This window comes from Mycena indigotica, assembly GCF_014461135.1.
Source record: "Mycena indigotica strain 171206Taipei chromosome Unknown Mind.scaff0005, whole genome shotgun sequence".
NCBI classification, from domain to species: Eukaryota; Fungi; Basidiomycota; class Agaricomycetes; order Agaricales; family Mycenaceae; genus Mycena; species Mycena indigotica.
In genome coordinates this window covers 83,061-106,679 of record NW_023503004.1, presented here as the reverse complement: position 1 = coordinate 106,679, position 23,619 = coordinate 83,061, and the positions used below count along the sequence as shown (strand labels likewise).

The 23,619-nt window shown below is 54.3% G+C and overlaps 3 protein-coding genes across 3 annotated transcripts; all 3 read left to right on the top strand.

Annotated features, from left to right (window-relative positions):
* Positions 1-2,988: 2,988 nt before the first annotated feature.
* Positions 2,989-4,039, top strand: MIND_00562500 (uncharacterized protein; the record flags this gene model as incomplete). The annotated part of the gene is made up of 3 exons (XM_037362399.1): positions 2,989-3,606; positions 3,660-3,809; positions 3,866-4,039. The coding sequence occupies 3 exons, from the start codon at positions 2,989-2,991 to the stop codon at positions 4,037-4,039; spliced, it is 942 nt and encodes a 313-aa protein (XP_037220320.1).
* Positions 4,040-4,291: 252 nt separating this feature from the next.
* MIND_00562400 (uncharacterized protein) lies at positions 4,292-5,501 on the top strand (the record flags this gene model as incomplete). Its single annotated transcript, XM_037362398.1, has 5 exons — positions 4,292-4,493; positions 4,539-4,791; positions 4,845-4,996; positions 5,043-5,270; positions 5,320-5,501. The coding sequence occupies 5 exons, from the start codon at positions 4,292-4,294 to the stop codon at positions 5,499-5,501; spliced, it is 1,017 nt and encodes a 338-aa protein (XP_037220319.1).
* Positions 5,502-8,633: 3,132 nt separating this feature from the next.
* MIND_00562300 (uncharacterized protein) lies at positions 8,634-9,894 on the top strand (the record flags this gene model as incomplete). Its single annotated transcript, XM_037362397.1, has 3 exons — positions 8,634-8,811; positions 8,871-9,022; positions 9,073-9,894. The coding sequence occupies exons 1-3, from the start codon at positions 8,721-8,723 to the stop codon at positions 9,892-9,894; spliced, it is 1,065 nt and encodes a 354-aa protein (XP_037220318.1). The 5' UTR covers positions 8,634-8,720.
* Positions 9,895-23,619: the final 13,725 nt, after the last annotated feature.

Here is a 23,619-nt window from a genome sequence, read left to right as displayed (position 1 = left end):
TCGTACAAGGAAATGGTTGGAGCCCTAGTGTCCGGTATAGTGTACTGAATTCCATGCATGATAAAGGATCACAAAATTAAATCACAAGTAAATGACATACCAATCAATATAGCAGCTATGGATATCATGATCATATGGTTTAACACTCCAACCAAATACAATAAAATACTCAATATATTGGGTTATAACCCAATATATATACAGGGTCGTAAAATTTTTATAGTACAGAGTATATACTGTATACTATTGAGTTTCTCAGAGGCATATAGAGGCAGTATCCGTGGCTCATCTAAAGTGTTATGATGTTACATTCTCTCAGAGAGTCTGTATTACTATACTTTCTGGGACTATATCTGATATCTAACTAAAAGTTCAGATGCTGCTTTAAGCACAGCTTCAAACTGACTTACAAATGGACCGATATAGCCAATCTGATTGTTATATTGAATCTTCAGTTACATTACTGTTGATAGAAATTTATAGTACAGCCAGTCAAAGTAGAATATCTCATATATCAATCATAAGTCTAGGTTAAACTTCCAAATGTCCATATAAGGAAATTTGATCACAATCAAAATACTGTAAGTATTATAGTTAACTATGAGCAAGACATTCATAGTTTCCTCTTGATCTGATATCTGTGTATTTACTGTTTTACTATTATTATGATTTATATTTGACTATTCAAAGCCTTGGGTAACCTCAATATCATCGTTTTGCAGCTCTCAGACTCTCAGAACCTATAACTAAGATGTTAACATTGTCCTCAGCATATGGCAGAACTATACTAGATAGTTAATAATGATCAGCATTATAATATATGAAATAATACTCTAAAACAAAGTATGATACTTCAGGGAAAAAGTTTTCCCACAGGGGCTAGGTGGGAGGATTTGTATTCAATATAAGATCTGCGTAGCAAAATGTAGTGATATATAGCATTTGTAGCTAACAGAGACAAAAACTGGGAATTTAACTTTGGATGACAAAGCCTTTATTTTCATAAGAAGTATGTAGTAGACATGTTACTGGTACCAATACTTCCATAGAATAGCCAATTGTAAAATTAGTAACTTTTGTACTATCTGTCGCAGATAGGATATCTTTGCAGCCTTTATAGTCCACCTCCAAGCTTTGTAGTCAAATACTGTACAATGTATAAATGTAAGGAAAAGATGTTAGAAGATGCAATTCTCTGAATAATGAAGCTTTGTACCTCAATTAACTTTCTGCATAATATGCAGGACTTTGTGACAACATATTTAATTTTTTATCACGAGTCTACTCTTTAACATGTGCATAATTAACGCAGACTTTGGATTCAACTTCTCAGCCTAGATAATGTCTGCACGTCGATTCCAGAAGTGCATGTATTCCTTCCCGACAGATATGGCAGAGTCCCCAACAGCCGCCATGCGCTTTTCCATGCCCGGTACCTCGCAACTACGCATGATGAAGAAATCAATACCGCGGATCCAGAGGAGATGCAGCTGCGGGTACCGGGCGATAAAGGCTTCAAGCAAGGCATGCGCGGCGCTGGCCGTGGCCTCAACATGCATAACAATTTCGTCGCCCCACGCGACCGACCATCGCGACGTGCTGATAAGCAGCGAGGAAAGGTTCGGCGGGAGGCGGATGATGTTGTCAGACAATTTTTCCCAGATCGCCATATGCTAGCAACGTGGTCAGGCTTAAACTGATGAGCACATCTAATTGAAAAGCTACCAGTGAAGCGTTCAGGCCATGCATGTACAGCACCTCCAGACTCGGGAAGAGCTGCAATGTTGCAGCGAAACTATGTTGCTCCAGGTCGAATACGGTCAGCGCTAGATGGGTGAGGCTGGCACAGCGATGCAGCTCCCGCCAGAGGAAAGTCAGGTCACAGAAGGCAAACGGCGACAGGCCAAGGTGAGTTATCCGCCACGGGGGTGCCGAGAAGCTGTGCAAGATGTGCTGGAATCCGCGCAACCGGACCAGCTGGCTCGCATGAGGACGGATTACAGTTTAAAGAGCGGCGCATAACGACTCGTGAGGGGCGCCCACCCATGAACCACTGGGCCGAGGCGCAGGAGACGAAGGAAATAGGCCCAGATCGGGAAGGCTTTTGCAAATACGGCAGAGAACGTAGATGTTGGCGGCGCCGTGCTGTGAAAAAGTGTGACCTTCTGCGTATGCAGGAAGACAGGAACTATGCTTGGGTCTTGCTGCCAAAATACCAGGCTGGTGTTTAATGAGAGGGCGCACAGGTGATTGGGGTTAATAAACGAGCTCCAGAACTGCTCTTTCACCGGGTCTGGAGGCTCGAACCATGAGAGAGCGAGATGAGACAGTGGCGCTTGTGTAGGGGGGCAGCAAAATATTGGTAACTCCGCTCTGGATTTCGCTGCTTTGGATGTTCAGCTGCTCCAGGAGCGGCAGAGCGTGTATCGCCGCAATCGCCGCTGCTGAAAGCTGTTCGTCATCGATCTTGAGATGGCGTATGCGCGAAAAGCGCGAAATATTTGGGATTAGACGACCGGAAAGCACGTGGAGCTCTGCCGATGTGGGCAGAATGAAGTCCGGGCCAACTGGGAGCCGCACCGCTAGGTCTTTCGCGGTAAGGTTTCTCCTGCCGATGTGACACGATTTGACCAACGGCGCAATCGTATCCGACAGCCAAAAGTCGACCCGGGACTGCCCAATGTGGAATGCAGGACGCGATGGTATATCCGGTCGTATGGAAAACGTGCGGGAAAATGCGAGGTGGGCAAAGAGCAGAGGGCGGGTAAGCTGGTTGAGCCGCCAGTCCAGGCGGAGAAGCTTTTGGAGGTGTTCAGGCGGGAGATGAGAGGCGATTTCGAGCCATAGCTCGTCCGGCACGTTCTTGGTGAAAAATGTGGTGGTCGACATGATGGTTGTTAAGTGGAAGAGTCACGGACTGTGACTACAAGATTGATCCGAAATGACGTGGTCCCACGTCACGTCATTTTTTTTTTGCCTTCAGCCGTCATGCCCACTCTCGCACAAGCTCTCAAACTCAACGCTGCATTTGCATCCAAGCACGCTCGCCTCAAACCCACCGCGCTCTTTGTCGGGGGCACCTCTGGCATCGGACAAGCGCTGGCCCAGCGGCTCGCCCACCACACTCAGGGAAACACCCATATCCTCCTCGCAGGGCGCAACGCTGACGCTGCGCGAGTCAGCATCGATTCGTTCCCCAAAGTCGCCAACCACCATCACGAGTTCCTCCCCTGCGACGTGTCGCTCATGGGCAACGTTCGCTATGCGTGCTCCACACTGCTTGCGCGGCAGCACACGGACCTTCCCCGCCTCAACTTCCTCGTGCTCTCCCCGGGATTCTTCACTGTGTTCAGCAACCGTGACCCCACGGACGAGGGCATCGACAAGAAACTCGCTGTGCTCTACTATGCACGCTGGCTGTTCATCCATTCGCTCCTCCCTCTCCTGCAGAATGCGGCTGCGGCGGGCGAGCCAGCGCATGTCTACTCGGTGCTTGGGGCGGGAACGGGCAGCAGCATTGACTGGGACGATCTCGGGCTGAAGAAGCGCTATGGGGCGGTGAAAGCTGCAATGGTGGCGGCGACGTATACAGATTTGGCGATGCAGGTGAGCTGTCATGGTACTTTTGCGAGCTCGCATACTTATTTCGTCTGTGACAGAGGTTTGCTGCACATAATCGTACCGTTCAGTTCACGCATGCCTTCCCCGGCCTTGTCCGCACCCCGATGATGCTCCCGAAGACGTGGCCACTTAAGCAGTTCGGGCCGCTCATTTCCATGGCGTCGAGACCGTTCACGGTGGCTCCAGAGGTGAAATATTACACTTCAGGGACTGCTTATCATGGGGGCTTATCTCATAACAACAGACATGCGCTGAATACCACCTTTCTGCGCTCTTCTCTCCAACGGACACGACCGCCAATTTCGTTCGACGCGGCGCAAAAGGAGACGATATCGGGTACGGGCCTGCGGATGAAGACCACGTGGAGACTTTGTGGGAGCACACTGTCCGTGAAATTGGGGCCGTGGAGTCTCCGTAAACCACGGGTCCGAGTTCTCCTTCTTCAGTACGTGTTGTCTACTCTTGTACAAGTAATGCATGGTTAATACTTATTCATTCCTCACCGCATGGTCCTGTCAACGAAAACGATCATGGGACGTTTACCGCCGCCTTTGCTCCACTGTCCTGCTTCCTGGCAGCCTGCTTACGTCCCGGCGGCCTGCGATGACGCGTCGCCCCACCTTGTGCCCCTCCTTCATCTTCCCCTCGTACACTACTAGTACCGCGTACAATGCCGACAGCCCTGCACCAGCGCCCGCTCAAGTTCAACCTTACCATCGACGACTTCGACTCGCTCGTCACGTATCCCAACCAGTCGCACTGGGCGACGCCGGATCCATCTGCGGGCCCGAACGCCACGCTGGCCGGGTGGTTTGACGAGACGTACCACCGCACGAACATTACTGGGGCAGTGTTCGAGTTCAAATTCAAAGGTGTGTGCTGAAAACGCTGGCGGAGCCCATGGACAAACTTGCCAGGGTCCGAGTTCTTCATCTTTGGGGCGGCGGGCCCGAAATATGGCGCATATGAGGTGGATATCGATGCATCCAAACATGTCCGGAGCGCCCACGCATGGCGAAACATCGAACAATATCTGCTGTTCCACCAACGGGGGCTTGAGTATAAGGAGCATCTGGTCAAGGTCACGAATCTGGGACGAAGGCGCAAATGGGATGGGACAGATCTGTTGCTCGATTTTGTGAAGACAACGGTGGATGTTGCACCACAGGGGTACGCGCAATTCCAAGACGATCCTCTCATCCCAAATGACCTTGTCTTTACAGTGCGCTCCTGACAAACACGACGCTGGAAGAAACGGACTCGCGCCTGGTTTACACCGGAGATTGGACCGAGAACGTGTACAACCCGCTGTTCTCGGGCGGATACTCCCGCTATACGAACGGCGATGGCGCCTCCGTGTCCCTGACGTTCAACGGTGAGTCGTTTGCAGGTGGCGGTGGACTCAAGCTTACGCATTACAGCGACGGCGATCTTCATCTTCGGCGACAAGACGGACCGGCATGGGCTCTATAGCGTCTCCCTCGACGGCGGCCCGCCCACGCTGTACAACGGGGTGTCAGGTTGCGGCGGAGCATTTGCGCATGCCTGCGAAAAAGACAACACACTGGCGTATTTCGCAGCAAATCTGGACAACCGCGAGCACACCGTTACAGTAACCAACATCCCGGGCGAGCTTGGCGCGTATTTCGGTGTGTGATAAGATCGGTATAGCGGCCGGTAGTGCTCATGGCGCGTCAGACTTGGATGCAATCGTCCTGACGTCCGAGTCCGCGGTCGTTAACGACTCGGCGCCCGTGCACGTGCGTTCCGTGGAGATCCGGGAATCGAGCGGCACGCAGGTCCAACTGGCTGCCAACGTCCTCTGCATGTTTGTGCTCTGGCTCGCCCTGTTCGTCTTGCGCCCATCGGTCCGCGCGTAGACACCGATGGCTGAAATCATGTACATTGCTCCTCGGCAGTAAGACAAACAGGCAACCGTTTCTTAACAGTCTGTATTAATCGGTGCTTACTATGGCCTTTAAATGAACTCTTCGCGCCGATTCCAAAACTCGATATGCTTTTCGCTCATCGCATTCAGATCGTCTCCCACGGCTGCAACGCGCTCGTCCACCCCTTCTGCCGTGCAGTTGCGCATGAGGAAGAAGTCCCTGCCCTGGATCCAGAGAAGCGTGAGCTGCGCATAGTGGTCAACGAACGCGTCCAGCAGGGCACGCGCATCGGCATCGGCGGGCGGGGCGCGAGCCTGTGTCGCGCCATGGCGAGCTGGCTGTGGCCACTTGGGTGTATGAAATAACAGTTCGCGGAGGGTGGATGGCATATCGATGCCGGACGAAATTTCGTCCCAGAAGGGCACTTTCTGGAGTTGACGTCAGGCCTTTGCGAAGGTACGGTGCGGGAGATTCAAGTTGCTTACCATGGTGAAATCCAGTCCATACACGTACAGAGCCTCAAGCCGTGGGTATTGACTCAGGGTGGAAGCCAAATCCAACCCGTCAGCATGATAGAGCGTCAGCGACAGATGAGTGAGGGTGGCACATGGGGGGAGCAGGGCAAGCAGGAAGCGGAGGTCGCTGAAGTTGTTGGTGTCCAGACCACAGTGAGTTATGCACCAAGGACCTGCAGCGAAGATGCGGAGGACGCCCCGGAAGCCACGCAGCCGGACCAGTCGCCCAGCGAGCGGAGACATTGCGGTCCGGAGCGCATCAGCTAAGGATACATCATGAGGGCTGGCTGATTCGGGCGGCTCTTCGGGGCGCGGCGCCAGGCGGAGTGCAGCAAATAAGCCGAAATCTTGAACGGCCGGGAACGCCTTCGCAAGCACGTCGGCAAAGGATGCCGGCGGTTCCCCCTCCTCATACAGCAGTGTGAGCTTCGTGGTATATGCGAAAACGGGTACGTCTTGCGCCTCTCGCCGCCAAAATGCAAGGATTGTGTTCAAAGACAAAGTGTGCAGGCATCTGGGATCGAAGAACGCGCTCCAGAACCGCTCCTTCTCTGGGTTGGGAGAGAGGAAGGAGGGTAATTTGATGTAGGACAGGGGAGCAGAGGTTGGAGGGAGGGAGCCTGCAGCCGTTTATATCAAGCCGCTCCAAGCGCGGCAGGCCGTGGATCGCCGCGATCGCGGCTGTATACAGAGTTTCGTCAGCGATTCGGAGGTCCTGCAAGCCAGTGAAGCATCCAATGTGTCCAACCACACGTGCTGAAACGACCCGAAGCTCTTGTGCGGTGGGCAGGACGAACCCCGGACCAACGGGCATTTGGGTGGCGACCTCCTCCGCAGTGAGCACCCGCCTGACGACGCCGCAAGAGCGAACCAGCGGCGCGATCGAATCGGAGAGCCAGAATTCCACCCGTTCTTGTCCATCAGAGAACGCCGGACGCGCCGGCACACGCAAAGGAGCCGTGGGCGACGAGCAATACGTGCGAGAAAACGTCAGGTCGGCGAAGAGAAAGGGCCGGGTAAGTTGACTGAGGCGCCGGTCTGTCTGGAAGAGGGCGGACAGGTGCTCTGGGGCGAGATGGGAGGCAACTTCGAGCCACAGCTCGTCGGGCACGTCGTCGGTGAAAAACGTCGCGGTCGACATGATGGCCGTCGAGTGTGGGAGAGTCACTGGCGTGACTATCACTTGATGGATACCTTGGCGACTTCACACTGACTCAGCACGTCAAAAATTTTTCTTCTTCCCCACGACATCGACGATGAGCGTCGACCCGATGCTGGGCCAAGCAGTCCTGGACGCATCTTCAACAGCTTCGCCAGTCCTTTGCGGCCCTGCGGGGGCCGCAGCTTATGCACAATCGTCACCTTCTTCTGGCTATCACCTAGGTGACGTCTGCCGATCGATGGATCTGTGACGCTGCACTCTTTTGCGGTCGTTTGACTGCTCCCCGTCGACCAAGCTTCTGCCGTAACATCGTGATCATCTCGCTGAGTCAGTGCCCCCGCCGCTTTCGAGTTACTCTCCGGCAGTTGACTCCTATTCTGTCAGTCGAGTTCCTCGGAATTCTAGCTGGCATTTCCCGCGGTCTGGCCAGGGGACGATATAGAGATCCGCCCTGCCATCTCGGCTGAATTCGCACCGATGAGAACTGCTCATTGAAATAGTCGGAGGGCCGGTGCGCATGTATGTCGGCCGGCCACTGGCGGGGGGCCTGCGCACCGCACCGCACCGCACGGCGCGGGTCTGCGCGAGACGCGGGTTCGACCCCGCGCGGCGCGATGTGATCTACGAATACAAGGCTTTTTTGGGCAGGCGTGGGCATGCGGGTGCTCGGGCCGCGCGTGCGTGTCAGGGTGCGGTGCATTGTGCAGGTCGCACGCGCGGGAGGTCGGGCGCGTGGGAGGCCGGCGGGGGATTGTGCGCCGGCGGCAGAGCGGCCCCGGACACAGTACTTCTCGCGACCACGATCGAAGCCGCAGGCCGCGGCGCCAGTTCGACCCCCGGCGCGCACGGCGTACGATAAAGACACATAAGTATTTTTGGCGCGGCTGGGGTCCATTTGGCTGAGGCCTGTGCCACTACCGCGGCGTGCAACGGACCTGCGCGCCGCACCGCAGGACGCTGGTCTGCGCGAGACGCGGGTTCGACCCCGCGCGGCGCAGGACGACGATCGTTTTTGGCGGAGGCGAGAAGGCTTGGCGTCGGCAGAGATGTCAGGCGTGGGAGTGTTTCGGGTCCTCGGGTGGTGGAGCGTGTCACGGTGCGGTGCGGTGCGGTGCGGATCCTGGGCGTTCGCACGCAGGGCGCCACACGGGTGTGCGGCGTTTAACGGGGCCCCGCCGCTGGCTCCCTGCGCCGAGTGCTCACGCTCGCCCGGGGCGGTGGACCGCAGGCGCACAGGGCACAGGGCGATGGAGATGACCGCGTGCCGTGGCGACAGGGATCAGATCATGCATCACGTCAGGCGGTGACGGTCGCGACGTGCGTGGCGTTTTTTCATTTGGCCCCTGGGAACCCTTCTTTCGTTTCCCCCTTCTTTCCTCCCTCCTCTCACATCGCCCCCTCCCCCGTCCGTCCCCCTCGTCCGCTTCCCGTCCCCCGCGACCAGCCCCGACGGCTGCGGCCCACGCTCGTTTGCACACTCGTTACCCCACCCACGAAAGGAAGAAAGGAGAGAAGAGAAGAGAAGAAGAAGAGATGGATATGGCGGGGCAGATAGAGCAGCACAAGCGCTTGCGCGCCCGGATACCCGCTGCAGCGGAGAAGGAGAAGGACGAGGACACGAAGAGTGCGTTACCATACCCGCCCAGACAGCGCCGTGGCGGCTGACGCTGACGACGACGACAGAGCCAGTGACGCCCGTGAAGACGACGCCGAAGGCGCCCGTGAAGCCGACGACGACGCCGAAGACGCCCGTGCTCCCCACCAAGCCCGTCGTCCCGCCCGTCGTGCCGCCTGTCATCCCGCCCATCGCGCCGCCCGCCAGCTCGTTGCCCTCCGTGCGTGCCGGTCTTCCCTTTCCTGCGTACAGAAGCTGAGCAAGGCACAGATACTGCCCACCAGCAGCACGCCCCCGACCGCGTCCCCGACCCTGTCCCCGTCGCCCTCCCCAACCCCGTCCCCGTCGGCATCGCCCTCCAGCACTGCCCCGCGCCCGCCGAGCACGCCCAAGGCCGCCGCCTCGCACCCCGCGTCCGCCTCCCCGTCGCCGTCGGGCACCCCCGCGCCGTCCGGCGCCGCGAGCGTGTCCACCATCGCGGCCGCGATCGTGGCCTCCATCGTCGGGCTCGCGCTCGCGGGCTTGTTGGTGGCGTTCGTGCTCCGCCGCTTCAACCGCCGCCGCGGGAGCCGCGTGCGCGAGTCCATGGCGGCCCACTTCGACGCGCACCGCCGCTCCGCCGTCGTCCACGAGCGCGCGCTCCCGCCGGAGTTTGGGAGTGCGGGCAGTGTGCGGAGCGTGCCCAGCGTCGGCGGCCCGCCGGCGAACTACGGCGCCGCGTCTGCAGCGGTGCCCCGATATGCGTCCCCGGCCCCGTACGCGTACGCCGCGGCGCCGCCTGTGACGGCGCCCGTGGCCGTCGCGCCGTATACCCTCGATACCCACGCCGGCTCGCACGGGAGCTACATCGGCGCGCCCCCGCCCCCGCCCCAAGAGTACTATGGCTATGGCGGGGCCGGGGTGCCGTCGCCGGGGCAGACGCCGACGTATGCGCCCCAGATGCAGCATCCCGTGCAGTATGTCCCGGTGACGCGCGCGTATACCCCCCAGGCGCAGGCGCAGCAGCAACAATACCCGCCCGCGCAGCAGAGTCCTCACCGCCAGTATGCCGGGTATGGGGCCGAGAACGATGATGCGTATGGCGGGATGTAGGCTGCGCTGGATTTAATTGGTTTTGCTTTCCTTTATTATGTTTGATGGTGATGAGGTGTTGCGTGTGTAGATTTTTAGTTGACTGTTATACTTAGTTCTCATGTTTGGTGTCGTGAGCGTTTGTCGATGCGTCGTGTTCCGCTCAGTGCGGGGCAAAGGAAAAGGAAGTCGCTCCGCGCCGGCACCGGACTGGTCTGTGGGATACTTTGTTTGTGACGTTTTTCTCTCGTTGCCTGTCCTCGCCGCGCCAGCCGCGCTAACCCGTGTGGTATGGTGTGCTGTGTGGGAGCGAAGCATTTTTCATTCGTATGTGTGCTGTTTGGGAGCCCATGTCGCCCCGCGCGGTCGTCGGTCGACCCGCGCCCGCGTCGTATTGGTGCTGGCATTTTGATATTTTTGCGAGACGGCGGCCCGGGCCCGGGGATCCGCCGTGGCCGCATGTACTTGGCAAACGTCACGGTCTGCTAGGTGTCCCAGCCTGCAGCTGAGATGGAACGCAGCACAGCTGGTTGTCGTGCGCCCTGCGCCCTGCGCACGCCCGGTCGGCCCGGGGCAGGGCCATATCCTGAGATGATGCACGTGGATGGTATTGTTTTTGTGGGTCAGGTTTTTTTGGTTTTTACATCAAGTGGAAATTTGACTTTTGGGCCTTGTGCCAGGGAAAGTCCAGGGAGGGTCCAGAAGGACCATACTGTAGCATTTTTTATCCAGTTCGTATACCCACATGTCACACCAGTGATAAAAATCGGATTTTTTTTTTTTTCATGTCACACCATTTTCCTCAAAATCCTCTCCCAAAAAAGCAATTGTTGACATTTCCGGTGGTGCATTTCCTCATTAGAAAATAATTTGAATTCATATCTTTAGTATGGAATATCACACTACTTTTGGCAGTTGAATTGAATAAAATACAACAGTAACCTGGGAACTCGGCTGACCTCCAGCCGACTAGGGTGCAGGATTTAACTCTGGATCGAATCCCCATTTCAAAACCGCTGTTTCAAAACACTGCTTTGGTTTCTAGAGGCAAACACACCTGTTTTGAAACAGCAAGGGTGTGTGGGAAAAGTCAGGGGGCAGATTTTCAAAAGGGGAAATACTGTAGCATCTTATTCAATTCGGCGCCGAAATGAAATTTTCGGCGTCCGGCAGCTCCAAGTGTGACTGCCGAAAATTTTGGGCAGGGCCGCGCCAGCCAAAAATGGTACATCAGCCGAGGAAATTCGGCGTCTAGGCTGTCGAGTGTGACCGCCGAAAAAAATTTCGGCATTTTAAGGCCGGTGTGACGCGTGACCGCCGAATTGAATAAAATGCTACAGTATATCATTCATAACAGGATAACATGAGTGAAAACTCATGGGTGAAAACTAACCAAACATGCAAATTTAAATGTTCAGAGGTACTCATGCATGCATGCAAGCACACCCACTGGCAAACAGTTAGCGATTGCAAGCGTTGAGGATGCCTGGTCGCACCGGGCCAGGGAGTATGGATTTGGAATGCAGAAGTTTTTCCTTTTGGTTTGTGTTCCATTGTCCATCCTTTTCTAAATCTGAGGACCAATCCAACTAGGGAACCAACCCTACCCCCCAGGCCCTCCACTGATAGTCAGTAATGAGTTCCAATAATAAGATCATATTTGATGTAAATGTTGTGTGGTCATTGATGTGACAGGCGGCTGTGCCATTCTACTCATGCCTCCATGCATTGTGGCTGTGATCCTGGGGCCAGGCGCACGGTCGACCCGCGCTATAATGGATTGCATAATCAGAAACATAATTGAGATATTTTTGCACTGTTTTGGGAGGCTTAAACCAACATCCCGTGCCGGTGCAAGGGGATTCCAGTAAAAATCAAATGTGCCCTCCTTGCCATCAACATAGTGGCAGGCAGGCATGACAATAGAACTCAGAGGAGGGTAGAATGGGTGTGCCTACTGTAGAGGCAGCAGAACAATAAGTATGCTCCTGGGTTGCCGGGTTGCCACTACATATATTGCAGAGAATATAGCTCAGTCGGGCATGATGTTGAGATGACTGATATATTGTCCCTATAGAGAATATAGCTACGGCAGTGTTGTAAGTAAGATAGAAGAGAAGGATATAAGGAGACATACCTCAGTCAGGCACAATAGTGAGATGACTGAGGCATGTTCCTGAGTAGTGCAAGTAGATATAGGTTGATTGTTATTTGCTTGAGCTCAAAGCGAGCTTGCAAGTGTGAGGGCTAGCCAACGAGTCCGGGACTGTGTGATCGATCGAGATGATTACATCATCATCTCGCCTTACCTTTCTGATGCTCACTTTCTTGGGAGAGTCGGCATCCAAATGGTTCACTCACAGAGTCTCAAAGCATCGCCGACGGCGAGCCTTCAGACCTCTCACCCAAAATCTTATGCACTGCTGCTGTCTTACCCCAGAGCGAACTTGGCTAGCAAGAGCAACTGAAAAGGGGGATTAACGGTGTCTGCACGCATCTTGATAGAGACACATCAGCTATATGGCTCGCTGTGCCATACTTTAACAGATATACTCGTCACTGAAGTATGTCCCAGATCCAAACATCCTGGCCTTCTGGTCCAGCCAGGACCAGCCTATCCTCACTGTTTTAGGGTTATAGTGCGAAGGGTCCCCGGTTGACCGGGGCAAGCATCTTGGGCGGAACCAAGGATTAATTTTTTCATGCATATGGACGGTAGTCCGTGCCTGCCTCTGAGTCCTTGCTGCTTCCCCCCCAATAGAATGATAAGTATGCCCATGGGTTGCTGGGTCCCCACCACAGATACACTCGTCAGTAAAGTATAGCCTAGATCCATACATCCTGCATCCACTTTTAGAGTTGTCCCAGCCTCTAGCCTTCTGGTGCAACCCATCTTCACTGTTCAGGGTCCTCGGTCGAACTGTGCAGGCATCTTGGGTGAAACAAAAGGATTAACCTTTTTCTTATGCATATGGACGGTAGTCCGTGCCAGCCTCTGAGTTCTTGCTGCTTTGCCATGCTCACAGCAGGGCATAGTGCTGTAGAATGTTTTTTCTCTTTCCTTGTGTGCCATGTGGAATATTAATCCTTTTTTTCATAAAGAAATGGCCTAGGGTGCCAGTGCAAGGCAGGATTTTTTCCACAGGGTCACGCGTCCCCCAAAAGGAAATTTATGCTCCTGTGATATTGATACTTGTCTCATGATGCCCGCTCTGTTGGACCGCCTGGTCAAAAATCTGGGTTTAGGAGAAAATAATTATTATGCATTTTATTACTCCGACGAAAGCCTAGCAGGGGAGGATCGAAAGCGTGAATAAAAGCTACGGAAATACACGGAGGGACCGACCTAGCAGGGGAGGATCCAAAGAGAAGAAACTCTAAGGGTCTGCCTGCTAGGGCGCCAACTATATACTGGTCGTCCGTAACTGCCGACGTAGAGCGCAGAAGGCCTGAGAGGCGTCGCAGGCTCTGTCCCAAGGTGATCGTTGGGAGGGTCTTGACGGATCGGTGATTGTGCGGGCGAAGGAGGCCGTGGACGATGGTCGGGGTGGGTCGGAGCGTCCGAGGGGGTGCCGGTCGGATGCGCCTCGGATGTGTTCGGAGGGTCCGAAGGAGGCCGGCGGGGGTTCCCTGACATCACCCCCCCTTTGAATGCGGCGTCCCGACACATAGTTCGAAAGGGCAAGGAGTCGAAGGTCGCTGAGGCGATGTGCCGTGGTTTACCCGGGTACCTCCGATAGAAGTCCGCAATCTTGTCTGGCGCAAAGACACGGTCGAACCGAACCCACAAGTCGTGTGAAGCGTCGTAGCCTTTCCACCTGACGAAATAGTTAAGACGCTTATACCTTATCCTGGCATCCAAGATTTCCTCGACTTCCCATTCGGGGACTCCGTCCTCTAGCTCGGGGGCGGTTCGTCGTAGGCCGGGTCGTCCATTGAAGGGGGTCGTCCTGAGCGGGCTCGAGCTTAACAACGGGGAAGACGGGGTGGAGCTTGGAGTAACGCGGGGGGAGGTCGAGCTTGTAGGCACCTTTGCTAACCTCTGCGAGCACCTTGAACGGTCCGAGGCGCTTGTGGGAGAACTTCTCGGAGGGCCGAGTCGTTCTAATGTCAGAGGCGTCCAACCAAACCTTATCACCAACTTGAATGTTCGGAGCGTCCGAACGTTTCCGATCGTAGTACCGTTTATACTCGTCTTTGGCTTTAACGAGCGCGGCCTTTGCCTCGGAGACGCCGTTAGCTATCCGATCGTGAAACTCGTTCACCGACTCCAACTCTGAGCGGGCGCCTGGCTCTAAACCCATTCGGGGGAGCCGACCAGTGTCCGTCATAAAGGGTACCTGTTGAGTGGAGGAGTGAACGTGGTTGTTATAGGCGAACTCAGCGGCAGGGATAAGCTCGTCCCAGTCGTCTTGTTGGTAGTTGGTGAAGATCCGGATGTACTGCTCGAGCTCTTGGTTAACGCGTTCGGTTTGTCCGTCGGTTTGCGGGTGGTAAGCTGTAGAGGTGGCCGGTTTGACGCCAATTAAGCGCCAGAGTTCGCGCGTGAAGTCAGCGATGAACTGCGAACCACGGTCCGAAATGTACTTCTCGGGGGTTCCGTGGTGCCTCCAGACATTCCGATAGTACAACCGGGCGGCTCCGACCGCGTCTATTGTCGTATGGCACTCGGTGAAGTGGGCGCGTTTGCCAAGAGCGTCGACGACTACCATGACCGCGTCGTACCCATGAGCTTCGGGGAGCTCGACAATGAAGTCCACCGTGACGGTGTGCCAGCGTTCGGGGGGGACTTTGGTCGGGTGTAGCTCTCCGTGCGGGAGCCTTCGGAGGGCCTTCGTGCGGCAGCACAAGTCGCAGGTCGCGACGTAGCGTCCGATATGGCGGGACATCTGTGGCCACCAGTAGTTGCGCGAAACCAGCTCTAGGGTTTTGAACCGACCGGCATGTCCGGCAACCCGCATGTCGTGGCAGAGCTCGATGATGCGCCTCCTTAGGTCCTTGTCTTTGGGGACTACGACCTTGCCGCAGAAGTACAAGAGATTGCCCGAGACGGCCCACTCGTCCGAACGTGATTAGCGGGGGCCCCGAACTTGACCTCGGACCTTCAAGAGTTGCCGGGCCGCAAGCGCGACGGGCTCCTCTAGGTCAGGCTCACCGGATAGCGCTTCCTTGATATTGCGGACGAGTTCGGACCCCGGCCCAGAGACAGTGACGGCCTCGAGCGCGCGAACGTGGAAAAGCTCGGGGCGCAAGAGGGTGACGTCCGAGTTGTCTTCGGAGATGCCGTGGTCAGGCCGGCAGGAGAGAGCATCTGGGCGGCCCATCTGGCGACCTGGGACATGGTGCAGCGTGAAGTCAAACCTAGAGAGGTACAACGACCATCGGGCTTGCCGACGGTTAAGGTGCTGTGCCTTTCGGAAATACTCCAAATTCTTATGGTCCGTCCAGATCTCGACCGGATGCGCGGCGCCCTCGAGGAAATGCCGATACTCCTCGAGTGCGCGGATGATCGCGAGCATCTCCTTGTCGTGAATCTCGTAGTTGTGCTGGACATCATTTAAGCTTTTGGAATCGAACGCTACAGGGTGCCACTTCCCGTTCGGGGCGGATTGTCACCTGTAGTTGTGCACATTTGACAACTGCACTGAGTGCACTGAGTCAACCTGGTGTCAAATCCACTCGCTCCACTGAGGCCTGAGTGCAGTTAGTGCATTTGTCTTCTGTTCCCCTATAAGACTGATCAAACTTTGATATAACATCAGTATTAATAATTATTATACTTAATAAATGAATGTTAAGTTCCTTTTCTTCAGGCCGAAGACCCGTTATATAATTTGGAAGACTATATATATAGAAAATAATTAATAGTCCCAATTTGGACAGAAATGATGTAGCTGGTTACAATCATCAAAACTTGTGATGGCCATCAAAAATGTTTCCACATTGATGACATTATATATATGCCATCAGTTACATCATCAATTACCATAATAGTAGTCTTAAATAAATAGAATAAGCCTTTAAAGGAATGTGACATATGTGACAAAAAGCCCTGCTCAGTGTATTTGACAACTGTTATGCTAGCTGCAGCTAGTTGCATTTGTAAAAATATAACGCCTATGGCTCGGATTGTTGTGAAAGAACCGCCCCCGTCGCATAATCTGAGCTGTCTGCTTCAAGTCGGAAAGGCCGGGAGTCGTCCGGGATCGCTAAGACGGGCTCTGAGACGACCGCGTCTGTGATAGCTTGAAAGGCGGCGGCTTCGGCGTCTCCCCAGGTCCATTTCTGGTCTTTCTTGGTGAGCGCAAAGAGAGGCTGCGCGAGGGCCGAGAAATCCCGAATGAACCTGCGGTAGAAATTAGCAAACCCCAGAAACTGCTGGACGTCCTTCTTGTTTTCGGGCGGAGGCCATGCGGAGACTCCGGCGACCTTAACGGGATCCATTTCGACGTGGTTGTGAGAGATGATAACCCCCAGGTACTCGATCGACGATTTCTCGAAGTCGCACTTCTCCTTGCGAAGGTACAGCTTGTGCATTCGGAGTCTCCGAAGGACTTCGCGGACGATCTCGCGGTGCTTACGGAGGTCCGAATGTGCGATAAGGATATCGTCGAGGTAGATCATAACGTCTCCTGAAAGAATGAGATCCTGGAAAATGTCATTCATCATCGTTTGGAAAGTCGCGGGGGAGTTCGTCAGGCCAAAATACATCACCAAAGGTTCGAACAACCCTCGGTTAGTCCGAAAGGCCGCCTTCCACTCGTCTCCTTCTTTAATCCGGACGTTATTGAAGCCCCAACGAACATCGAGTTTAGTGAAATAACGGGCACCCTTGAGCCTGTTGATAAGGTCATTAATCAACGGGAGGAGGTACTGGTTCTTAATCGTCATTGCGTTGAGGGCGCGGTAGTCCTGGACAAACCGAAGTCCTCCGTCCTTTTTCTTAACGAAGAAGACGGGGGAAGCCATCGGAGATTTCGAAGGGCGGATACGGCCGGTAGCAAGTCCCTCCTCGATGAACTCGTCAAGTTCGCGCTGTTCAAGGGGGAAGATCGGATACACCTTGCAATTAGCGGGCTTCGCGTCGGGAACAAGTTCGATAGCGTGGTCCCAAGCCCTCCGCTCTGGTAACGTGTCGAAGGACTCCTTGTTAAAGACGTCTTGGAACTCCTTGGCCCAGTCCGGAATTTCCGAAGGCGGGGGGGCCGAGTTACGAGCGAAGGCCTCTGCAAGGCGTTGGGATATGGTGCTCCCAGCGCGAATCTCCTCGATTGGGCGAAAGGAGGTGTAGGGAATGGCACGGGTATACCCACGGGTATCCGAGGGCCTACCCGTACCCTTACCCGCACAGCCACAGTACCCATACCCGCGGGTACGGGTATGGGTTTACCCACGGGTGGCGCAGGGAGTCAAGAAGGCATGGTGATGAGACTGTGATTAGTGTCCAAAGTACGCCAGAAATGTCCGGTAAAAATGGAACACAAATCCAGAATCAAATGGAGAACCTCTTGACCACCAACCGCGAGGGGAACCAGCTGAGTCAGGAAGCAACGGGTAGGGGCTGCACTGACCTGTACCCGTACCCGCACGGGTAACCCGCGTACCCGCGCGGGTATGGCCTACCCGTGCCATTGCCTAAGGAGGTGTAGAAGATGTGGTCGCCGTCTTCAAGATGCTCGTCGTCGTCGAGGTCTGGCGAGGGACTCGGAGGGTCCGAAGTATCTCCGAGTTCGTCGTCAGCATCGTCTGGACCGGCAATATCGATAGCGCAAACGGTGGGGAAGGCGCCCCGAGAGCAAACACGATTTGAGGAGTCGGAGGCGCTGAACCTCAGCGCGTTCGGTCCGTTCCTCGTCGCGGCAAGTGGAGCAACTTCGGGGGCATCGACTCATTTTCACCTCTTTCGTTTCCCAGTTGATCTTAGGGTTGTGTTTCTTGAGCCAGGAGTATTCGAGTATCAAGTCCTGTTTCCCAAGGTGGGTTACAGCCAGCTGAACGCGTTCGGAGTGTCCGTTGTACCGTAGAACGAGGTCCGTGATTTGGCGAATAGATCCAGCATCATTGGGAGTACCGTCGACATTGTAGATTGGTATGGGTACTGAGAGATTTCGGACTGGCACGTTGTTTCGGTTGACGTATTCTGTGTCGATAAAGTCCGAAGTGGCTCCGCAGTCGACCAGACCTGACAGGGAGAGCTTGAGCGCGTTCGCAGTGGACTCAAGTTCGAGAGGAAGGTGGAGCAAGTTAACCCCAGGAGCGGCAGAGATGGTATAGCTGCCAGGTAACTTTTTCTCCCAGGCAAGTCGGCGAATCCGAACGGGGGGCTTCGGAGGGGGCAGGGGGTGCGTCTTTCGTTTCAGGCTCGTTGTAAGGCAAGGGAGTTGATTCATCATACAAACAAGTGAAACGATTTATGGACGCGAACAAGGGCACACCAGTCACTCGTCGCGGGGGACAAAATCCTCTGCCGGAGCCTCCGAATGCGCCTCCGCTAAGGCCGCGGTGTCGGACAGCCGCGCCAGCAGCTCTCCCAGCATCTCGTCGCCAAGTTGCTGGATTACCTCGTCAAGGATGTCCACATGGCGAACATTGGCGGGGAGCGGACAATCCCGAGCCAAGTGGTTGGGGTCGCCACATCTGAAGCAGGCTCGACGAGGGGCGCCCCGAGCCCTAGCACGATCCAACTTCATAGGGACGGGAGCCGGAGGTACCGAGACGGGGGCGCAGGCCGCGGGTGGCGCAGGTGCGGCCACCGGGCGGATGGGGAACGGAGTTGCCGAACGGGCGATATGGAATGCGCCACGCGGAGCCCCCGAAGGCGTCTGCGGGGTGGTCCCTTTGATGAGCTTCGCCCGTACCAAGGCTTCGTATTGGCGGAAAGCCCGAGTGCGCCAGCCCAGGTAGTCACGGAGGTCTGGGGGGTCGTTCGAGGACGTGATGTAACCAACGCGTCTTCGAATCCGGTGAGGTCCATTAGGTCCTCGAAGTCGTCGGTGTATCCGTAGACGTCCCGCGTTCCCATGTGATAACCCGCACTTTCCAACTTGGCGAGCGCGAGGTCTTGCTCGTTCTCCTCAACGAACCGAAGGCGAAACTCGGAGAGGAATAGGTTCCACCGAGGGAAGGGGAACGGGGTTTTACTTCCATGACGCTCTGCCCACTGCTGGGCAGGTCCCTCCGCCATATAGGACATGGCGTAGCGGACGGCCTTTTCTTCGCTCGGCTCTCCGTTGACCACGAAGGCCTCCGGGGCAAGCCGGGCGTAAGTCTTGATCGCGTATAGGAAGGCGCGGCCACGTTTGCGATCTCCGTTAAACGCAAACGGGGGGTTTGGCCGTAGGACCAGTTTTGAGGCGACAGTAATGTCACCAAATAACGCATCCGCGTCGGGGGCATTCGGAGATGCCGAAGGCGGTTCGGGAGCTGCCGAAGGTGGTGCGGCAGCGGAAGCCTGGGAAGCAAGGTGGGTGAGGATATTGGTGAGGTTGTCTAGTTTCGCCTCAAGTGCGTTTATGCGCGCGTCAGCGTCCGGAGCAGCTCCGGTAGACATAGCCGGCGTAAAGACGACAAGAGCAGAGGAGGAGGGGTCAAGTGGCAGGGGTGGTGACGAGGGGGGTACGGACTCGTACTCCGAGCCTGAATCAGCGCCAAACCTGGCAATCTTGACCGGTTAATCCCGTAGAGAGTTTCTTCTGCTGTAAGGGCAACCCTGGAGACTCCGACGAAAGCCTAGCAGGGGAGGATCCAAAGCGTGAATAAAAGCTACGGGAAATACACGGAGGGACTGACCTAGCAGGGGAGGATCCAAAGAGAAGAAACTCTAAGGGTCTGCCTGCTAGGGCGCCAACTATATACTGGTCGTCCGTAACTGCCGACGTAGAGTGCAGAAGGCCTGAGCGGCGTCGCAGGCTCTGTCCCAAGGTGATCGTTGGGAGGGTCTTGACGGATCGGTGATTGTGCGGGCGAAGGAGGCTGTGGACGATGGTCGGGGTGGGTCGGAGCGTCCGAGGGGGCGCCGGTCGGATGTGCCTCGGATGTGTTCGGAGGGTCCGAAGGAGGCCGAAGCGGGGGTTCCCCTGACAGAGTCCCATGTATCCAATGCCGGGATTAGAGAGGCCCAAAAGGAATTTGCCCTGACAATCCAGCATGTATCTTATGTATTTTTTTCTAGCAGCATATATGCATACTAGATTATAGTTGAATATATTCATAACATATTCATATTTTGCAGCTGAATATGATTATATTATACTACAAATATATTATTGGGTTGGAGCTCTGAATATGATATGATTATAATATATTATGCCCATAAAATAATATAATCATATTTGGCCAGCACTACTACAAAGAGCACAGCGTCATGGATGCATCGATCGGCAGACGTCACCTTGAAAGGTGTTGGCCCGAGAGAGGACCAGAAGAAGGCGACGATTGTGGATAATCCCATACTATGATAGGCGTTGTAATGAAAAATGGCACCTGTAATGAAAAATCCGCGATAAAATTCGCATTTCTCAATGGATAAGAGTCAGAGGTGGCGGATTCTGTACCGACCGCTATCACCCGTAGAGGGGGCAATTTGACAAATGTCTAGCTAAAGCTAGCAGAAAACTTGTCAAAAAAGCCAGCTATAAGCAGGATAGCAATAGTTAGTGACATTTGACAAATGCTAGCACTTAATTTTGAAATAATGACTTAACTGAATATTAATATTAATAATGTAACTAATAGGCACTATATATGATACTTTTAACTCCTTTTCTTCAAGCCGATGACCCGGTATATAGTGAATAAGGCTAAAACCCAATTAGGACTAAAATGATGTAACTTGATGTAGTGATTGAACTCATTGATGGCAATCAAAAATCGTTCCACATGGATGACTTTGCCTTACTGCCATCAATTACATCATGATAAGCTACCTAACAAGGTCAATAGTAATTAAATAAAGTATTAAAAATATAGTCACAAAAGTGACACTTTCAGCCTCTGAGCAAAGCTACCAGATTTGACAAGTTGTTCACTAGCAATAGCTAGCTACACTTGTCAAAAAACTCCACCTACGGCTCCCGCTATTGCGCATGCGGCATCGTATTGTGCAAAAAAAATATTTAATTTTGGTTCAGAACTCGTTGAGCTCTGGTATCCGCTCCATCACACCAGCTGTCCAGCCTGGAAACACAACTATCGCGGCCCAGATTCGCCACAAAATCTTCCCGGCTCTAGCATAGGCATGTAATAGTTGTGTTTCCAGGCTGGACGCGAAGTTTATCGCGGATTTTTCATTACAGGTGCCATTTTTCATTACAACGCCTATCATAGTACAGGATGGGCTCATCGTCGATGTCGTGAAGAAAAAATTTTGACGTGCTGAGTCAGTCGGTGACGTGTGACGCCAAGGTAATTCATCATATTCATCAATCATCACGCCCGTGACTCTCCCACACTCGACCGTCATCATGACAGCCACGTTTTTTACGGACGATGTGCCGGACGAGCTGTGGCTCGAAGTCGCCTCCCACCTCCCTCGAGAGCACCTATCCGCCCTCTTTCAGACAGACCGGCGCCTCAGTCAACTCATCCGCCCATTGCTCTTCACCGACCTCACGTTTTCGCGCACATATTGCTCATCGTCAACGGCACTGCTCCCTGTGCCTTCGCGGCCGGCACTCTACAATGGACGGCAACGGGTCGATTTCTTGCTCTCGGATCCTGTCGCGCCGCTCGCTCGCTCTTGGCGGGTCTCCAGGCGGGTCCTCACCGCGGAGCAGCTCGAAACGCAGATGCCCGTCGGTCCGGAGTTTGTCCTGCCCACCGAGGAAGAGCTTCGTGTCGTCTCAGCACGTCTGGTTGAAGGCATCGGATGCTTCACTGGGTTGCAGGACCTCCTAATCGCTGATGAAATTCTTTTTTCAGCCGCGATCGCGGCGATCCACGGCCTGCCGCGCCTGGAGCGGCTCGACATAGACGGCTGTAGGCTACATCACGATGCTGTTGATCTTTTCCTGCCGTCAACCTGTGCTCCGCTCTCCTACATCCACTTACCGTCCCTCCTCTCTCCCAACCCACAGAAGGAGCGGTTCTGGAGCTCGTTCTTCAATCCCAGATGCCTGCACACTATTTCTTTGAACACGACCCTCGCGTTTTGGCGGCAAGAAGCGCAATATGTGCCAGTTTTCGCCTATACAACAAAGCTCACAGTGCTGTATGCCGAGTGGGAAGTCCCTAGATCCTTTGCCGGCGTACTTGCGAAGGCGTTCCCCGCCGTTCAAGATTTCGGCTTATTTGCTGCACTTCACGCCGTGTCGCGGCCCGAAGAGACTAGTACTCCCGACTCAGCGAGGTGGTACGATGCATCCTTGATTGATGCACTCCGAAGTGCCATGTCTCCGCTCGCTGGCCAGGGGACACTGGTACGCCTGCGTGGAGTCCAAAGCATCCTCGGTATCTTTGCTGCAGACCCTTGGCGCATAACTCACTGCGGTCTGGACACTAAGATCTTCATCGATCTCGACTTCTGACCAGCCGCCGAGGCTCATCAGCTGTGCTTAGTCAGCATTGATCCGGATATGCCGTCTTTCCGGACTCCTCTTGCAGTTATGTTCCTCAGTTCCTGGTTCCTGTTCCTCTTATTGAGTTGTCTCCTGTATGCTTTAGTATAAAAGGCATGTAGTAGAGTAGTTTTGATTATCACATTCCTTCTGCTTCTCTTTCTCTTGAGCTGTTAGCTCTGCTTGCTGTTGGAGCCCTTTGAAGGACTCTAGCATTTTCTTGTCTTTTCTCACTGTTGTGAGAAAGCTTGTCATTTTGGAGCCCACCGCGTCTCCTGTATGCTTTAGTATAAAAGGCATGTAGTAGAGTAGTTTTGATTATCACATTCCTTCTGCTTCTCTTTCTCTTGAGCTGTTAGCTCTGCTTGCTGTTGGAGCCCTTTGAAGGACTCTAGCATTTTCTTGTCTTTTCTCACTGTTGTGAGAAAGCTTGTCACTTCTCACTCACAGTCTCTGAATTAACCTCATGTCCTACCCTTACGCATCTGTCGTTGACGGTCTATGACGCTGATGGAGAGGACTTGGCTGACATGCTGCGCCTGTACCCCCGGCTCGAGGTTCTGTACGTGTATGGACTGGATTTCACAATGGTAAGCTATCTCCCTCGCAGAATCTTTGCAAAGGCCTAACTAGTGGTAGCAAGCTCCCCTCTGGGCTGAACTTGCGCTCGGTATCGAAATACCTTCCACCCTCCGGGGCCTGCTCTTCAATACACCCGACTGGCGGGCGACACAGGCCACCGACCGGAGGAGTAACGAAAATAGTAGGAGTGGGGCTCCCAAAGTAGGACTGAGTCCCACTTTGATGTCCCCGAGTCCTACATTTCATCGCTGGGCTCAGTCCTACTTTCGTGGCATCGCAACGTGCCGGATCTGTGTTGTCATGTGCATCGATAGCCGTAATTCAATAGATCACCTGTCAAGTCCGATCAGCCATCAGCCTGCCAGCGCATCGCCGCATCTCTTATCCAGACCACCATCTTCCTCTTATCGCTTGTTCTAGACGCAACATGCAGCACCACCACCGAGCTGCTGATTGTCTCACCACATCTTGGCGTGATCTTGTCGGCAAGCCATGCCTAAAACGGCGCCGAATGGCTCCCATTAAGGCATTCACCAGCACTGCGGCGCTACTTGTGCTCTCTTTCCGACAATGAGGCATGCTCAGCTGGCCATATATTGGACTGGCTTGC